General features: G+C 44.6%; 1 protein-coding gene across 6 annotated transcripts in view; it reads left to right on the top strand.

The window, feature by feature from the left end:
- The first annotated feature begins 3,805 nt into the window (after positions 1 to 3,805).
- Positions 3,806 to 18,174, top strand: part of ntng1a (netrin g1a) — a 79,762-nt gene continuing 65,393 nt past the window's right edge. For 4 of the 6 annotated variants that reach the window (XR_007399850.1, XM_049026490.1, XM_049026480.1 and 1 more), the window contains exons 1-2: positions 6,002 to 6,788; positions 12,945 to 13,613. Coding sequence is in view for 5 of the 6 variants with exons in the window: in XM_049026490.1 (XP_048882447.1) it covers positions 13,368 to 13,613 (246 nt within the window). In the remaining variant the exon portion in view is untranslated. Of the gene's footprint in view, positions 3,940 to 6,001; positions 6,789 to 12,944; positions 13,614 to 18,174 lie in introns of those variants that run through there. The other 2 variants (XM_049026472.1, XM_049026462.1) reach the window with 2 other exon arrangements.

The raw sequence follows: 18,174 nt of genomic DNA, 5'->3' as shown, positions 1-18,174 counted from the left end.
AGATTTTTTTTTCTCAAAACAGATAAAGTGAGTCAAAGCCTCACAGAGTGGCAACAAGAAGGCCGTACTCAAAATTCAGGAGGAACGTTTTCAAAGAAGGGCTTTTCTTAAAAAAATCTTGTTTGGTTAAGTCTGTTGTTTGTCACTAATGTAGTAATATAATTGAAAGTTCAGATAAAAGGCTTGATTTGCGGTTATCCAACAACATGATATTTCCTTACCAGTTCAGAAACGGCGTTTGAAATGGTTCCCATACCATCTCTATCCATTTATAGCAAGTGCATCCAAGCCAGTAGTTCACATTTTAAAACTAATATGCGCAAAATAAACATAACCCTGAATGAAATCTGTGTCGCCTCATCAAAGTATCTCAGTTACACGCCAGTACCCTGTTGGTTCCCCCCAAAAAGTCATTAGTTGATTCCAGCCAGTTACAGTAACTAATTATTCTGCAGAATGTACATGACAGGACAACTGACAAACCATTATTGACAGGACTTAATTTAGAGAGCCGATTCCCTGACCTCGGCAGACGGACGCCGTCACCGCTAGCAGCGTGGGCTGCTGATGCAGTTTCATGGATTATGGGAGATACAGGCACATTCCAGCAAGGACACGCTGTGCTTTTCCAGCGAAACCTTTTGTTATTTTCTCTTGCTCTGTGTTATGACATCCGTCTCACGCTTCCTTCATATTCTCACTTTTACAGCTTCTGCAGGATGTGCAGCCGCTTTATTGTTAATTTGCACAGTGAAAACGGGTTTATGGCCATATTTCTGAGCTCAGCCCAAAGGTGAACAGAGGTGGAATCGCTGGAGGACAAGCAAAGATGGCCAGGTGCAATCTGGCGCTGAGTCTCCATTCCTAATCATTCACAGAACAAGCACGACATGAACTCAAGTGGAGACCGTCATCAAGCCGGGGCCGCCAGATCTGCCTGAGTAAAGTGCAAATCCAGCTCCGATCCCTTTCCAATAACACACTTTTTCATTATTGCTGGATGTGAGTTTTTAATGATATTTCAGAATGGCGCAGTTCTGCTGCGGGTATAAGGCAGCACCACGTGGAAGAGGAGGATTTAAAAGTCAGAGGCTCATGTTGTGCCGAGGTAACAGAGGAAAATTAATGAAAGATAAAGAGGAAAAAAATCAGCCAAATGAGGTGGCATCACTGGGAAAGTTAACTCTATGATTCTGTAATACAATGTAGAGCAGTCAGCAGGGAATAATAGCATCAAAGATTTACTTTGTGCATCCTGAATGCAGAAAATATTAAATAACTATACAGTAAAACTTTTTTACATTAAATTTACAATTCTGGTTAAATCCGCAGAGAAGGTTAAATGGACCAACGGGGCAACCTGACTGATCTCCACGGGCTGCGATACATGCACGGCCCTCTTCATAATAATGTGATGTTATTTCACTAAAATGTTGCTTTTACACAAGTGGAAGCACTTCAGGGTTTTCCCAAAATCATTGTGATTGAAGTTTTATTCCCTACATTTAGAGTGGAGCAGTTTGTACCCCTCGTGTGTGTCACACATACACCATGTCAGGTCATGAGAAGCTAAATAAGGAATCCAAATGAAAAAGAAACAAAACAAAATGCATTTTAAAAATTCTACTCAGTGGATGAGATGGCGGATTCTACTTTTCGCTTCAGTCTCCTACGATGTTGCGGTGACCTCTTTCGATTCAGAAGAGTGATTCTGCACAGAGCTGATCACGTCCATGATGTATAACATTCGATAAGAATGAGAAGGAAAATAGCAGGTTTGCAGCAGATAGTGCATGACTGACCCTTCTGACGTGGAAATCGCAGGAGCAGGACAGGCACACAGGATTAGTGAGGGGAAAACCTTCTTTTGTAAATATCGATTAAAAGTCGTGAATAATGAAACTGTTGCAAAACCAGCCAGTGTCAACCATTACATTCTTCTCAATTTCAAATAGATTCACGGTATTTCTGACCAATACGAAAATGAATTCATGTCAGTATATACTAGGTACATTGCTTCATTTTCTTTGGTTGAAATATTTAACTCCTGGCTTTTGCGCAATCCGGAATTAGCTTTACTATAGACAACAGCGATATTGACCCAGGTGTTTCCCAGCACCGTCCCGTATGCTGTACTTTTCTGCAGCTCGGAGAGACATCCTGTATCACTGCAGCCCACATCTTTTCAACAAACTGTTCATGAAGTCAAGCAAATAAAAGGTCCATGGGCCTGCAGGCTTGGTGCCGCCTCATAAAAAGGACAAAGTAATACAGACTGTTTCTGTCGGGGGCTGGAGACACTCTAGCATTTAATAAACTGAAACAAGGTAAGAATACCAGTGTTCACAAAAAATGTCATTTACAGCTGTTTTATCTCGATGGGAGTGTGTTCAAAATAGTTAAACATTTAAAGGTTAATGTTTTCTATTTGTCTCCCAGTCACTGCTCATATTTCTGTCCATCCATCCATCCACATTCGGTACTTGCTTGTCCAGCATTTTTGTTAATACATAAAAAAGAGTGATATAAGGAAACACAGTGATGACACTGTTATGGGCATGCTACTTTTCCGAATACCTGTGTTTGTGTGTTATGTGATATGGTTATGGTCATGAGAATTGGAATGAGTTTCCGGTATGCTCCAAAATTATAGCGGATGAAAATGGCGTATTTCACTATCCCTGACGAAAAATAGTCCTTCAATTTCTTCAAATCAGATAGAGCATTGTGCAATGACCTGAAAGTTTGACATGTCCTATACCATACGCGAGACGTTCAATGAAAGCACACATCGATGCACATTAAGGGGTTTGATGGGGGTTACATAGAGACATGCCGCTAATATTTCGACCGGAATTTGCAAGTTTACCCCAGTTTGTAATGTAGGCCTAATGTTACGCGCTATGACGCTCAGACATATTGTAACAGGTTCTCATGAGAATTTTACTTACGCGCTTACTGTTGACTAAATAATTAGCAAAATAATTAAGGCTGAAAACATGTTTTGTTTCGGTGCTTTTTAAAAGATGAAAACTAGATTCCGAGTGATTAAAACATGGTGCACAGTTAAAAGAAAGCGGATTAGCGTCCAGAATGTGAGTAATTATCGCACTGGCGTACAAGTCTCACTTTATGCAAAAAATTCCAGTGGGGCGTTATCAGCCACACGACATTGAAACGCTATCCCGTCATTTTTTAAAGTTTGGGAGCTGTCCGGGTGCTGAAACTATGCTGCCATTGTCAGAAATAATCTAAAGTCGCTGAAAACTGTTTAAATGAAAACAAAGAAAACTACGCCTAATTTCATTAAAATGCATGTTTGTCGTTTTGTCTTCAATGCGAGTTGTATTATTAGTTGTTCTGTAATCGAGTATATTCCCTCTTCAAAAATGCTTTTGTCATTTTTTTCTCTACGAGTATCACTCTCCACCAACCGTGTAACCGTTTCCTTGCATGAAATGCTTTATTAGGCTAATACATCCACGTTTTTTGTAGTTTTGTGTAGAACAGTTATCTGATTATTTCCAGATAAATTGCAATTGCCACAGATATAGCTATATATAACACAAACATTTCAGCAATCATTGCATGAAATGAATAAGCTATCGATATTAATACAAATATACTAGTCACTCTTATCTACAAATACCCCAGTTACCTGCAGTAACAAATGACATCGAACGTTTTTCGGAGACGGATCTTTGCACGGTCATCTGTTTATCTGTGGGGATAGCGCGGGCACAGCCACCTGAGGGGGAGCCGAGCCGAGCCGCGCATCCCCCGGGGCGGCTGTGTTACTCTGCGCCGGGGCAGCCGCGTAGCGCCACCACTCCGGACAGCCTCCGAAAGCCGCATCCATGACAATGTCCCCATTGAGGTGTGACGGAAAGGCATGCAGGAAACCATCGCGGTTTAATGCGGACAGGCTGTCAAGGGAAGGTGAGCACTTTTTTTCAGGCATGTGTTTGAAAAGTTGCGGTTTATTACACGCGGTGTACAGGAATGTAATGTATATGAGTATAGGGGGTGGAGGAAACCCGGGCCATAAACTCCGACTGATAAACAAGCATGTTCACTTTTTACCGGTGTGCAGACTTCATTAAATATATGCTAAAGACGTTTTCTGTTGTGGGTTCTTATTAGTTGTTGTTGTCCGCAATAGGATTGGATGCACTGGTGCTGTATGGCGTGCAGAGGATTAACGTGTTTTCTCAGATGAAAAGAAGAAAAGTGCATTTCTTGTGTAGCGAACCATCAGATATGGAATATAAAATTAAACGACTGTGCGCCTTTTCATTAACAAAGTATTGCTTTCTATGCACTGCATAGCCAATTTGATTTCAGGGTATAATACTTAGGCATAAAATATGCCACTTGAAGGTTTATCTGTTGTTTTCGGATATATAATTTCCCGTTTTCTGACATTTATGCATGGGTCAGTGGCTCCGTGTCTGCTTTACAGTTAGCGTGCTAATGAAAAGTGTCCTTTTGATTCCTAATGCTATACTGCCTACTATCTGTATGAACTTTACGAACTCTGTGTTCCAAAAGAGCGCGCACTCATCAAGTTTATTCGCTATCGACTTCAAAATACATTATACCGAGATGAATATATTCGTTTAGTATATAATATTTGTTAGATACGATATTGTAACTACTCAGTGTGCCAATAACTGGCGAGTATTATTAATTAATATACCAAAAAGAATTTTAGTTTAACACTAGCATTAAATCACATAATTTATTTGGTACCGATACGTCTCCTGTTGTTCTACTTTGACTTTTAATCTCGTCATAGGTTACTCTGCCTTATCTTTGAAATATATTATTACAAATATGCTGCAAACGATTTTATTTTTTGTAAATTAACCATGAACGAAAGGGGAACGTCTTCTGACGGGTCAATTTTCACTCTAATTCCGGTTTATTGTTTATTACTATTGTGTTTTTCTTTCATATATTTTATTGGTCACCGCTACTTGTGATAAAAAAAATAATAAATAGAAAACTGTACTTTTCTTTAAAATTATCTACAGACAGAAATGTTAAAATCCTTTAAAACCGAGGAAATGTAAGGCGTTATTCACTCCGGAAATCCCTTCATCAAAAGTAGATTTATCGAGAGAGGATGATGGTAGTTTAATATATCTGTGACCCAAAGCCCCACCTCCCCGAAGGCCGGCGCGGTTAATATGCGCCGTCATTGTTCAAAGCGTCTCCAAACTGCCTCGCTGGCTTGCAATTATTAGTAGGCCCCAAATAATGAAGATAAATAAAATTCCACAAAATAATAATGTTTAAATAAATATTTACTTAATTGTTTGTTTTGATAGCATTGATTGCCCTTCACGCAAAATTGTTCCTGTGATTTTTGGGTGACATTTCAGTGGCGTCTTGTCCTCTGATGCACCAGCATGTCATAATTTGTCAGAGCGGCCTTTTTCACGTGTTTGTTCACCTGTCTTGTGCGTAAAGTTTTTAATTTTATTCATTATTATTTCCTCCTTTGCGCCTCCTTCAGCAAAAGACTCAGGTGTTAATTATGGCCATTAAGTGAGCCGGGCTGGAGGTGCCGAATCAAAAACCTGGCTCAACTAAGCGCATAAATAAAAACACAATAAAAGGCACGCTGAATTTTGCTTATAGCGTTAAAGTAAATATGCTTTTAACGTAACCACAAAATGTCATAAGTTACCTTGCCTCAGACGAAGACCGCAACGCATTCGTTAGTTTTAATATCGCCTATAACCCCCGCCCGCAGTTCCACTGACCTCAGAAGCACGGATGTGAGAAACGCGTTCATATTAAATGCTTTAGGCTGACACTGACATACATTTAGCATGGAATATCTGATCAGAGTATCTTTGTGTGTACCCTGTACCCTGATGCAAGCGGACAGACCTGGCGTTGCCTTTAGGACCATGCGGACTTAGGCGGCAGGCGGCTCGCAATCTCTCTGTCACCTTGCGCTGAAAATACTGTCTACTTCTCATGTCTTACATTGTTAGATGGGGACACAAGAAGCCCCGCTTTACTTATGTTTCTCTAAAACCATAAGTTTAAGTCCCGCAGAGAGCCGGCCGGCGCTGGCAGAGACGATGCTCTGAAGGATTCAGCTCTTGCGGGAGGATTTTTGTGCGCTTTGCGTTGCATCAGATGAGGAGCAGCTTGGCTGAATACTGAGTGAGGGAATGCATGCAGGAAGGCGTGTGCAGCCGGCGGTAGAGGATAGCAGCGGCCCCGCCGTTAATTGGCGCGATTCATGTGCCTCCTGAGTGCCTGAGAGGGGCGCACAGATCCCTGCACGCCACGCGCCGCCTTTGCGCTCCCACGGCTCCATTCCCCTCTTTCGGAAATATTATTCGAGAAAAGGTGGGCACCTTCATTTAAAGTTTTGCAGGCGCCTTTCGGGGGGTGGGGGAGACTCTGCAGAGCTGTCAGTGGGAGTCTGGATTGATCAGGTGCGGATTTCGGTGTCTTGTCACAGCTGTCACTCCTGGGTGACAGTGGCGCTGACCCTGCGTTCCGGGGACTCTGTGCGCTCCGTTCTGAGGTACAGGGAAGCGACGCAGCATTTTAACACGGATTGAGCCCCCCCGGTCTCCCCATTTAGTCAGCTCGTTCACTTCCCGCATCATCAACTTTTTTGCTGCCGCTTTACCACGATCTCATCACATTGAGATTAAGTCGGGAACCTTAAAGAGGATCGGGGCTCATTGTTGAACTTGTTGAACACTTGCACAGACTGGACATCCCTAACGGGGGATTCAGATGAGAGGTTTAATACTGTAAGTACGCCTTCTCTCAAAAATACCATAATTTTATCCATATTGCATTTTTATACGTTGATAAATATCAGAAAGGCAATTTACCACGGTCCCAATGCGTTTAAAAAGAGGGTGAAAATAGGCATTTGTAGTTTTACGCCAACGCTTCGGTTTGGTTTTACAAAGTGTTTCCATAAATGGAATAACTTCCTCGCAACGCTTATGCTATACTTTTAAAAGTGAAATTTATATTCTCTATGATTTCTGAACAATGAATCATAGACGATATAACAGCAATGCGCTTTTCTTTGGGTCGTATACTTAACAATATCAACATTAGGCTATTTGGATGTTTGAGCGGTTCTGCCTGATTGTGGGATTTGCGGCGCCCCCCGGTGGCCGGCCAGCGGATTCACCCCAGCGCACCGTGCGCGTTTTCCCAACACCTTTACTGTGTGTAAATGTAACTATCGACAGTCACGACGTAAAATTCAACCGAGTCATAATACGTATAATATTGTGAGTGTTTTGTGATGTACTGTCTCTCTTAGAATATGCAAACAAGTCATGCGTTTTGATTTTTATTGCATTTAGTATGAAACTTTGTTTTCTGAATACATGTATTTCGCAAAATGTGCGTCAGATTCAAGGGGGGCAAATATCAGTTTAAATGGTTTCATCCAGTGTTTCACGGTCCATTAGGCTGTAGTTCGCTGTTATTCCATAACCAACAATATATATTTTTCCTGCAACTAATGTGGCTTTAAATACATACAATCACTAAGTATTTCAAGAAGTAAGATCGTGTGGGTGTTGGTGCGGTGAGTGTTTAAAGTTTGCATCTAAATGTGGGCATTAAATGTTTTAACTGAGTTCGATTTATGTACAAATTTGAAAGTAAGCCTTTATTGAATATAAGAACAGGCTGATAGTACTTAAACGTAAGTTAGGGGAAAATCGATCAGATATAAGATTCTTACCTGACATCTTCTAATTAATCTCTGGGTATATTTAGGCTTAAAAACCGCATGTGAGCATCACGTTACCCCACTCGCCGACGTTACTCCAGCAAATCATGGCAACGATGACGGGGGTGTTGATGTTGATTATGGTGATGACAGCGGCTCCCTGTGAAAAGGGTCGTAATTATAAGCCGTCGCTTTAAATGTGACAGACAGTGTAGCGGCTGCGTGTTACTGTTTGCTGGGCCCCCTGCATTTCTGCCGCTCCTTCACCTCCCCTTCAGGAGCAAACCGATAGCTACCTCTGAATTACCCATCCTTTTTGATTGCATTACCTCAATGACTTTGCCATCGAAATGAATGTTTTTGGCGAATAGGCAACAGCTTGTTAGACTCGCATGTTTCTGGCAGGGGGGAGTTTATTTCTGCATCAGGTACAGTTCAGTGAGGAGCTGACATGGCCATTTCCAGCAGGGTGACACATTGCTGTGAAGGCTGAATAATATGGTAGCCTTTTAGCAAAAGTGTTTTTAATAATGTATGATTTTGTCCTGCATCGCCATGGAGTGTCTGGCTGGTGGCAGGAGCAGCGCCTCGGGGGGAGTGCAGTGTGAGGGGGCCACCCCCCCTGCCACCACAAAAAAAGTCCATCCGGGCTTCACAGCCCCCCCCCCCCCCCCTACCCCACCACCCAAGTCGACAGACAGAAAATGAATCACAGGGGTCACCCTGCCAAAAGCCCCACACCTTTCGACACGCGTGACATACTATTTTTTTGGCCTGTGACATGGCAGCCATCCAAAGGAGACTCTTTAAAAAAATAAACATCAGGCCCTTACAGTTATGGTGAATTCTGAAAGACCCCCCCCCCCAAAAAAAAAAAACGGTTTAGAGGAATGGGCAAATGGCTTTGATTGCCTGTCATTTGCCAGTTTGTGCTCTTTGAGATGTCCAGAGAGGTTTCTATAGTACTACAAGTACTTCTGTTCTCAGGATAACTTATTTGTGTGATGTGTACTCTTTCAATCTGTTTGCACTGCATTTACTTGTAGGCACTGTGTATGTTGTCTTTGTGACTTGGCTGTTTGGCACTATATGTATGTTCATCTGCATCGTATGCACCAGAGTTTCCCCTCGGGATCAATAAAGTCAATCTTGAACTTAATTGTATGTGGCGGGCTATCATCCTGACAAAAGTAAAGAACAGGGACCCGGCCATAACCCAAACATTCCTGATGGAGGTAGAGCTCATGGCATTGAGCATGCGCCGCCCCGTTACCTCCGTCTCTGGAGCAGGAGATGGACTGGGGGAGACAGCCGATGGAAGGTGAGGGGAGAGAGAGATGGGAAGAATAATGGGGGGAGGAGGAAAAAAGGAGGAAGATGATGATGAGGGGGGTAGCAGGTGTGGGGGCTGAGGAGGAGATCAGGGTGGGGATCATTCCGGAAGCCCATGACAGGGAGGCTGGCTCGAGGGGGGCGAGGCTTATAGAGCCCATGCAGCTCTCCTTTTTTTGCACGTCATGAAGAATCAGTGAACAATTTATGGCCTTTTAATATAAAATGAGGTCATCCATCATTCCATTGTTGGGTTTCCTCACCCAAAAATTCACAGCCATCTGTTCAGTACCCGTAGCCAAAAAAAGTACAGTCTGAAGCTCAGACGTGACCTGCACTCTCTCACAGTGACACAGCCAGCCTACGGTCAATGGGTTGTAGTCAAGTCTGGGGTTTCTGTGTAGGGAAAGGTGCTTCATGCTTTGCACTGATACACACTGTCCCGGAGGGCCCAGATAACAGAAGCTGTATTTGGGAAGTAATTCATGTCCAGGTAGCATACTAGAAGGTAGGTTTGATGGCACATTTGGTCCCCCAGACACACTGATTGCACACTGTCCTGCAGCGTCCTCGAGTGTGAAGAGGGTCATTCAGCCTCACCCAGGCTCTCCTCCCGGCTGGCATCAGTGACACGTTTTACGCTTTTACACCCTGATCTGTTCTTGGCCTCCTCTTAACCTGGATCCGCCACTCTCCTCACATACCTACACCTAACAAAAGATCTCGTTCCACTACCACCACCCTGTCTTTCTTTCTCCCAGCCAGTTTGTCAAGCTGGGCCCTCCACAGATAACCCTAGATGTTGTGAAGGCATGGTTTTTTTCAGAGAAGGGATTTAGAAAAAAAACTTTCAAAGAAAAATACTTGAACATCTTACAGGATATTATAAATTAAAGCTTTCTTTATTCAAGTACTGTAAATCACACCTGCCTGAAACCAGAAGCTATACCAATAACATGTAATAACTTGAAATATGTATCAATATGGCTATAAATAGCTGCAAGGTGTAAGGCAGGTAATGGGAAGTCCTCGTCATTATCCAATACCATTGTGCTTGAGCAGATTGTCTCACCTTTATTGGCTGGAGAACATCGTTTTCCTTTTATTTAGTAACCCTGGGTTTGCCGTTGTTTCAGTGTTCCTTATTTTCCGAGTTACGACCTCTTTCCGCTCACGGCCGGCTCGTGCGGCAGATATAGCTTCATTGGCGCGCGGCACGCGGTGTATACTTTCATGATCGGCTCGTGCGGCGGATAGTTCCTTCGGCGCGCGCCTTTCTGTGTTCAAGCTCATGGCCGTCTCGTGCGGAGGATAGCTCCGCGCGGCGTCGCGGTCCGAAGTGCCCTGGGTAGCGATGCACCGAGGGCTTCCCAAAACAGGTTAATCAGTCGGAGCGCGCCGGTCTGCTGGGTCAGCATGCGAGCTGATTTCCCTGCTGATTAACGTGCGCTGAGATTTTCCGGCGAAGGGGTAAATCCGCGCAGATGCAGCCCTAAATTATTCCCAGGGAGGGCTTGGTCTGCGTTTTACTAAGTCGAGGCTGATGACGACAAGCGGAAGGCCTCCATCTTTATAAAACACGTCCCTTACATATCGTATCTAACAGTTTTTTAAAAATGTGTACACAATCTCTATGGTCTCCCTTGGATTACAGGCAGGCCAAGGTATTCTTTCCAGGTGCTTCATACTGATCCCCCTATGAAGGGGCACAAGGGAATGAAAAGTAGAAATTTTGAAATTTGCGAAAGCACAATAAACGCAAAACTTTTGCCGCCACATCCATATAACGCGAAAGTCATCAAAAAATAATTTGCGCACAAAATATTTTATTTTTAATGTTCCTTGTTTGTTTTTACATAACGATTTTCAAAGTTAAAATATTAAATATTGGTACATAACTGGTTAAGTGTAACTTTATGAAACCTGCATAGAAATAGCTTAAAGCAATGGTCACCAGCCCTGCCCCTGAAGAGCTACCTTTATTACATCCATTGTGTAATAAATTACCTTTTAATATTCTGCATTATGCCAACTGTACTTGACGTGAGCCTCTTGTTTAGTTTAAGATTTATTAGCCTATTTATTTATTCCAATGCACACTTAATGGACGAAGTGCATTTAGTAATAATTATATACGGAAATACCATGCATCCATAATCTGAATATTCAAGGGGTGTGCCTTGTTCTATCTCTGTCTCAGGTGCCCGTCTCTTATTGTTTTAAAGTTCTCAGACCATTCATTAGACCCTTTGTACTATGAATGGACATTAAGGGCATGTGATTGTAAGTGACTGTGAAGTGCATTAAAAATGAATTAACGTTCACCCATAAAGAATTCTGGAAACCCAGGGAGTGTGCAAGACTGCCCTGAACTCACAATGCTGAAGCAATACCTTGTTACACTTACAATAGCCAATTTTCCTATTTATCAAAAACACTAAATACAAATATTGAAAGGGTTTGAATCTCAAAAATGATCAGTGTGTATCACTGTCTGTGTACTGGGCATCACAATTCTGTGATAAAAAACCGACTTGCTTTGGTTAAAATATATTACGGTCAGAAAACTGAATGTTGAATACGAAGCTACAAGTCTGATCTATGGAGGCCCTACCTCGCAACTTACAGGACTTAAAGGATCTGCTGCTAATGTCTTGGTACCAGATACCACAGGTCACCTTCAGAGGTCTTATGGAGTCCAAGCCATGATGGGTCAAAGCTGTTTTGGTAGAATGAGGGGGACATACATGATATTGGGCAGGTGGTTTTAATGATATGGCTGATGGTGTACAGTATGTCTCATGTTCTTCAGAAGATAAAGTAACATTTCATGAGACCACTGAAAACAATAAGTATTCTTTATTTCAACTGCGAACCTAAAAATGTTTATGTTTTATATGAAGTTAAATCAGACCATGAAATTGCAATCCTCTAAGTAGCTGGGAGTGATGCACAGATAAACACTGTTTCAATAGGCAGAGCCAGTTCCCACAAAAATGCTGCATTGCTCAAAGCCACATCAGCTGCCCCTATGGCAGAGGTGGCGATATCAGGTCCAGAGAGTACAAATCCAGATCATGATTGTGTTTCAACCAACCAGTTGAGTACTCTGTGACTTTGACTCTTTATACTCAACTGGTTGGTTGAATGGGGCGGCATGGTGGTGCAGTGGTTAGCACTGTTGCCTCACACCTCTGGGACCTGGGTTCGAGTCTCCGCCTGGGTCACATGTGTGTGGAGTTTGCATGTTCTCCCCATGTCGTCGTGGGGTTTCCTCCGGGTACTCCGGTTTCCCCCCACAGTCCAAAAACATGCTGAGGCTAATTGGAGTCGCTAAATTGCCCATAGGTGTGAGTGAATGGTGTGTGAGTGTGCCCTGCGATGGGCTGGCCCCCCATCCTGGGTTGTTCCCTGCCTCGTGCCCATTGCTTCCGGGATAGGCTCCGGACCCCCCGCGACCCGATAGGATAAGCGGTTTGGAAAATGGATGGATGGATGGATGGTTGGTTGAATCAAAATCTTGGTCTGGATTTGTACTCTCTGGACCTGAAATCTCCACCTCTGCCCTACGGATGCTTTCATGTACAATGAATCTGTTGATGGCACTTCTGAGCAATAATAGCTAATACCATTTACTGTGTTAACCTCTGGGTTTTTCTCGGTCTGGTATGCCATGGATTGTCAGGAAAGTCAGTGATTCGTACGGAGAATTAAATAATGACCATCAATTTTATACTGAGTACTGTCTTTACCACGCGGCCATTTTTAGCCATTTGTTTGAGCCTTCTTCAGGTCAGCGGCTGCATTCAGGAGTATGATGGACTGCCTGAATCTCATACCTCTAAACCCCCCCCCCTCTCACCTTCATGTGTTTCAGGGCACGGGCACAAGGTGACAGATGATGTTTGAAGGGTGCCGGAGCTGAAACAGCTGCCAGTTACCACAAGGATCAGGCAGACGGCCCTTACCGCGGCAGACACTGTCTCTGAGGACCCCGCCACTCTCTGCCGTGAACTGGGCTCCCAGAATCCGCTGTCTCCTCAGCAGCCCAAGATCCCCTGCCTCCACCTTCACCCCCCCCCACAACCCGACCCCCCTCCCCCACCAACCGTCTGTGCCAGATCGGCTTGGAACAAGAGTGTGGGCCTTTGCAGAAGCACTGGCCTCGGTGGTATGGTGGCTGCCCCCCCCAGCTCTCCGCCCTGCACCAGCTGGATTATTATCTGAGGTCGGCCGCCTGCCGTCTTCGGTGGGGATCGTCTGAGGAAACTTCATACAGGACAACCGGGTCGAGGCCAGGATGCACTGGCCTCTACTGCTGGCACTGGAGGCGGCCTGGGCCGGACTGGGCCAGGCTACTCAGCACTACCCGGCTGTGTGGGGCCACTATGATGTGTGCAAATCGCAGGTGTACAGCGACGAGGGCCTCACCTGGGATTACATGGCATGCCAGCCCGAGGCGGCTGACATGACCAAGTACCTGCGGGTATCGCTGGAGCCAGCCAACATCACGTGCGGAGACCCAGCCGAGACTTACTGTGCACTGGTGAGTGTATCTGCAGACGCGGGAGTGGGGGCAGGGCAATGTGAAATATGGGCGGGGCTATGCAAATGGATTCCAAAAACATGACTTTTTACTGAAGGCACCTGCTCACCGTCATTTTCATTGGCTGGCAAAGCAAGTAAATGACACTGTTACTATAAGTATTTCTGATACCCTCATGCTCTGGGTCTCTGCAGAGCATGTGGGTTTAAGTTTAAGGATAAAAGGAAAAGAGTTATTTTTTCAAGATGCTTTCAGTGATTTGTTATCTATTATCTATTGATAACTCACTATTATTGTCACATTTTAAGGATTTCAATAAGGAATTTTAGTAATAAGAGATTGGGCTTTAGCAAAATAACTCTGTGTTGGTGAAATGTTTTAGGAACAGTTTTGAGGATCTTGACATGGTTTTTTTTACAGTCCAGCAGAGTTGACACTAAAAGGGGGGTAATTAGCTGGTGTCCCCAGCGTTTAACCCAAAATGAACGTAGCATGTCACTGATGCATCTGTGATCTTTTCTAACCAGTCAGAAGCAGTACATGGGAAGGCAGACACATTCTGGGTGTGGGGAGGTGTTATTTCAGAGGTTCTGCCAGAACATATGTGCTTTTACAAATGAAAAGAGTATGGGCGGGGGGGGGGGGGGGGGGGTAAGGAATATTTGGGGAGGTGTGCGGTAGCTGAAATCCCATGCATTGTGAATTATTCAGCACGATTGTAACAAGCGTGTTTTATTTATAACATGTACATTATTAAACCCGGCATCACAGAAAATGCTGACTCTTCAAGGCAGAACTCTAATCACGAAACAGGACTCTCACCACTGAGGCAGGACTCTAATCACGAAACAGGACTCTCACCACTGAGGCAGGACTCTAATCACCGAGGCAGGACTCTAATCACCGAGGCAGGACTCTCACCACTGAGGCAGGATTCTCAGCTTATCACACATGGTCATTCTGAGCTTCAGTACCGGCATAAGGCTCTGGTACCACATCCCACCGGTGGGAAGACTACTGTCCTCTGCGTTGGCCTATGCCATTCCATATGCCTATGCCAGGAAAACAGGGCAAGGGGACATCCTGGATGGGATGCCAATCCATCACAGTTCACAGGACAGGGGACACCCTGAATAGGGTACCGGTCCATCGCAGGTCACAATCATGAGATTAATGCTAATTGAATAATTATATCACTGGCCATCTTTAAATCTACCCATGTATAGTAGCTCGCTCTTTGTATTCCATCTGAATGCTTAGTCTTTGAGCCCTTGTGATGCCAGACAGGAATTGCTGATGTATTTGGGGGCCCATGCGGTTGAGATCCTGCTCAGGCCATTTACAGGAGGTCATATGAGGCCCGGAACAGGACCCCCGGGCCGGAAGAGGCGGCCGGGCCATTCATACAATTTATGGTCCAGAAGTGCTGATGGCGGCGGAACCCGAGCCCTTGAGTGCTGCTATGGATTTCATAGCCAATCAAAACTAAATTAGGAAGCGGAGAGGTTATTAGGAAGGCCTCCCGTCAGCCAGCATGGACGTCACACTATGGGTCCGTCCTGAAAGCTATTCCATGGACACCCGTTGCATCACTAACGCACTGTGTTCTTAATTATGGGCTCGTCTTACACGCTGTGCTGGCAAAATGGTAGTTATTTCTAATGATATTTAGCGAGGGGAAAAAAATTGATAGAACAATCTATGAAGGTCTGGAGGACATAGCGTTACATCTGTCAGGGGGGAGAAATGATGTAGAAATTGCCACTCGATCCTGAAGTAATTCTGTAGGTTTCGAAGGTTACGACTTTGATTTGAGGAGCACGATTTTAGCAATAAATTTGCCTATTTCCCAGAACAGGGCCCACATAACATAACCAATTAATTACTCATTGTGAGTTTGCATATGGCAATGCTTTGTTTATAAGTATAAATTATAGAGTACTACAGTAAGTCGCATAATAATAAACAATACAATAAATAATAATCACTATTTTGCTCCACTCCTCGTGTGTGTGGATTCTGCTAGTTTTCCATGTGTTGGGAGGGGTTTTTTCTCAGTGCAAAGACATGTGATTTGGCTAACTGGCATCTATAGATTGCCCATTGTGTATGATTGTGTGCATGTGCTCTGCAATAGACAGTCATACTGTCCCTGGTTTACCCCAGCTGCCTGGGATGGACCAGCAGAAGATTGATGGGTGGAGGGATGGATTATCATTATTTGTGACTCTGTGTTCCAAACTGGTCTGCAGCATTTTGATCCATCTCAGGACCTCCTGACATCTATCTTCTGATATTTGGGGTGGGGCGGGGGGTCTCTCCGCTCTTGGGTGGCTGGGATTTACATATGCATTTTAGTGAAGGCCAAACCGGAGATTGCTCAGATATTGTGCTGTCTGAGGCCAACGAATGGTGACATTTCGTTTTAATCAAATACTTTATTCATGCCACAGTCTCGTGGAAATATAGGAAGAACAAAGCAGGATTTCAAAAGTGCTGATGTCCATGAATAACTGTAGACTCACAGATATTTGCATTTTAACAGCCCTGAAAATCTAATTAATTATTTATTCAGGACTTTTGGACATGGCAAACATTTTCGGTAACATTTTCATCGTCATTGTCGTTATTGAACTAATCGTGAAGTGAAGAGAATCATAAAAGATAGGAGAGACCATCTATCAAGCAAATTTTCATTTCACAGTGACCTTTAACCTGTGCATATTTTCCGTCTAATTATAGGCGTTTATATCTCATCATTATTGTTATTGTGTCGTACCTCTGTAACGGTGGCTCATCTCTGCGGCAATCTCATGGTCTTCACACTCAATTAAGTGGAGAAGTAAACAGGAGATCGACAGCATGACGGTCTCTAACTGAATAAATAAGCAAAGCCACGGGATGCAGTCTTCTCGCTGCTTGGCAGGGGGGGTCTTTTTAAAGATCCATCTCCTTTTAGAAGGTCCTCCTTTGTCTGCTTCAGTCGGCGTTAGAGAACCCCGTTATTATCTATCTGTGTTATAATTTTAATGGCCGTCTCCGAGGCGACGAGACCATGGGCGGGCTGAGCGGCTCACTTTCCCGCAGCGCCTCTGCGCTGGCCAGTCACGACCGCCTCCCTCCCCCAACCCACATCCCCACCTGCACACTCACCTGCGCCCGTGGTGGGGGCCCCCGCAGATGGGCGGGTGGGCGTCCAGCCGGCTGGGTGGGCAGGCGGGCTGGCTGCTGAAGCGAGGAGGCCTGTAACGAGCTCGCAGCGAGCGCGCGCTAACACAGCGCAGGATCGTTTGTTAGGCCACATCATTAATATGAGCTTAATATCTGCCCTTTGCTCTACAGAGCTGATGCCCCATACATCCTGCTGCCACGGCGATGACGTAGGTGCTCTATTCGTGTTAGGATTAAGCACCTTGTGAAGTTTTAATGGCCGTTTCTATTTATGTCAGCTTTGAGGTGCCGGTTCCTGCGAGCTGCCCCATCGCTCTTAATCTCAGCATCTCGGGTTTCTCAGAACTTTTTCTTGCGCGCCTTTGTCCACTTGGCGGTCTCGGTGGCCGTCATCACCGAATTCATTTCCCGCGCAGTGCCGTGTTACCGTTTCACTGCTACCCCGTGTGACATCGTCCAGCAAACAAACATGTACGTTAATAAATAAACCTTGTTGCTATTCTCAGACATAGTTTCCTCAGCTCCCTTCCCATGTCTTTACTGAAAGTCATGAGAAATGATGAGGACAGCGGAATCAGTCATCGGGAAATTACATTATTTTCCCCACTCTTCTCTGGCTGGACAGACGCAGACAGATTCCATAACACATTTTCCATCCTCCATGAAGATATGGATAAACACAGCAAATTTATGCACTAGTAACTGCTCCAACGAAGGAAATCTCTCAGCGTGAAATACCTTGATGGGATATAGAGCCACCACAATTCAGGAGGAGGGATCCGTGAGAAATGCCATCATCTGATGCGAGGTTGATGGTGGGAAAATGCACCCTCCATTGTTACTTTTGCTAGGCGTTTACTTGGGCTGAGATCTGAGCCCTGAACCGTCTTGGCATGTTATGCAAAGCGTTTTCATCTTCACCAGCCTGTTACCCTCCACCCATTCTCTTTAGTCGGATGAGGGCAGTCTCTCGGAATGGCTTTGTGTTTCTCGGCATTTGCTTTACCCTCTCTGGGCCCGTGTGAGTCCAACGTGCCAAGAACCGGCACCAGCACCACGGCAGAGCTGCCAGAAGCCACCGCTGTGCAAAGCCAGCTCCCCGGCCCAGCCCCGGGGCTTGTTTTGGCGCTACTCAGACACAGACTCATCTGCTGGTTGAGCAGGGATGAAGGCTGAGTCATCCGGCCATGTGACTCCGTCCTCTCTTCTCTAGAACACTGTCTGTACTGTTTACACCTGTTTACTTGCTAAAGTGCTTTATCATTTGTAATAATGAGTTTATGCCACTCAAAATGACATTCGTCTGCTGTGGTCTAATAATACAATAATAATAATAATAATAATATTATTATTCGTCTGCTGTGGTCTGCAGCCCACTTTGCATTGACCG

This window comes from Brienomyrus brachyistius, chromosome 1 (genome assembly GCF_023856365.1).
Source record: "Brienomyrus brachyistius isolate T26 chromosome 1, BBRACH_0.4, whole genome shotgun sequence".
NCBI classification, from domain to species: domain Eukaryota; kingdom Metazoa; phylum Chordata; class Actinopteri; order Osteoglossiformes; family Mormyridae; genus Brienomyrus; species Brienomyrus brachyistius.
This window is presented reverse-complemented; position numbering and strand designations above follow the sequence as displayed.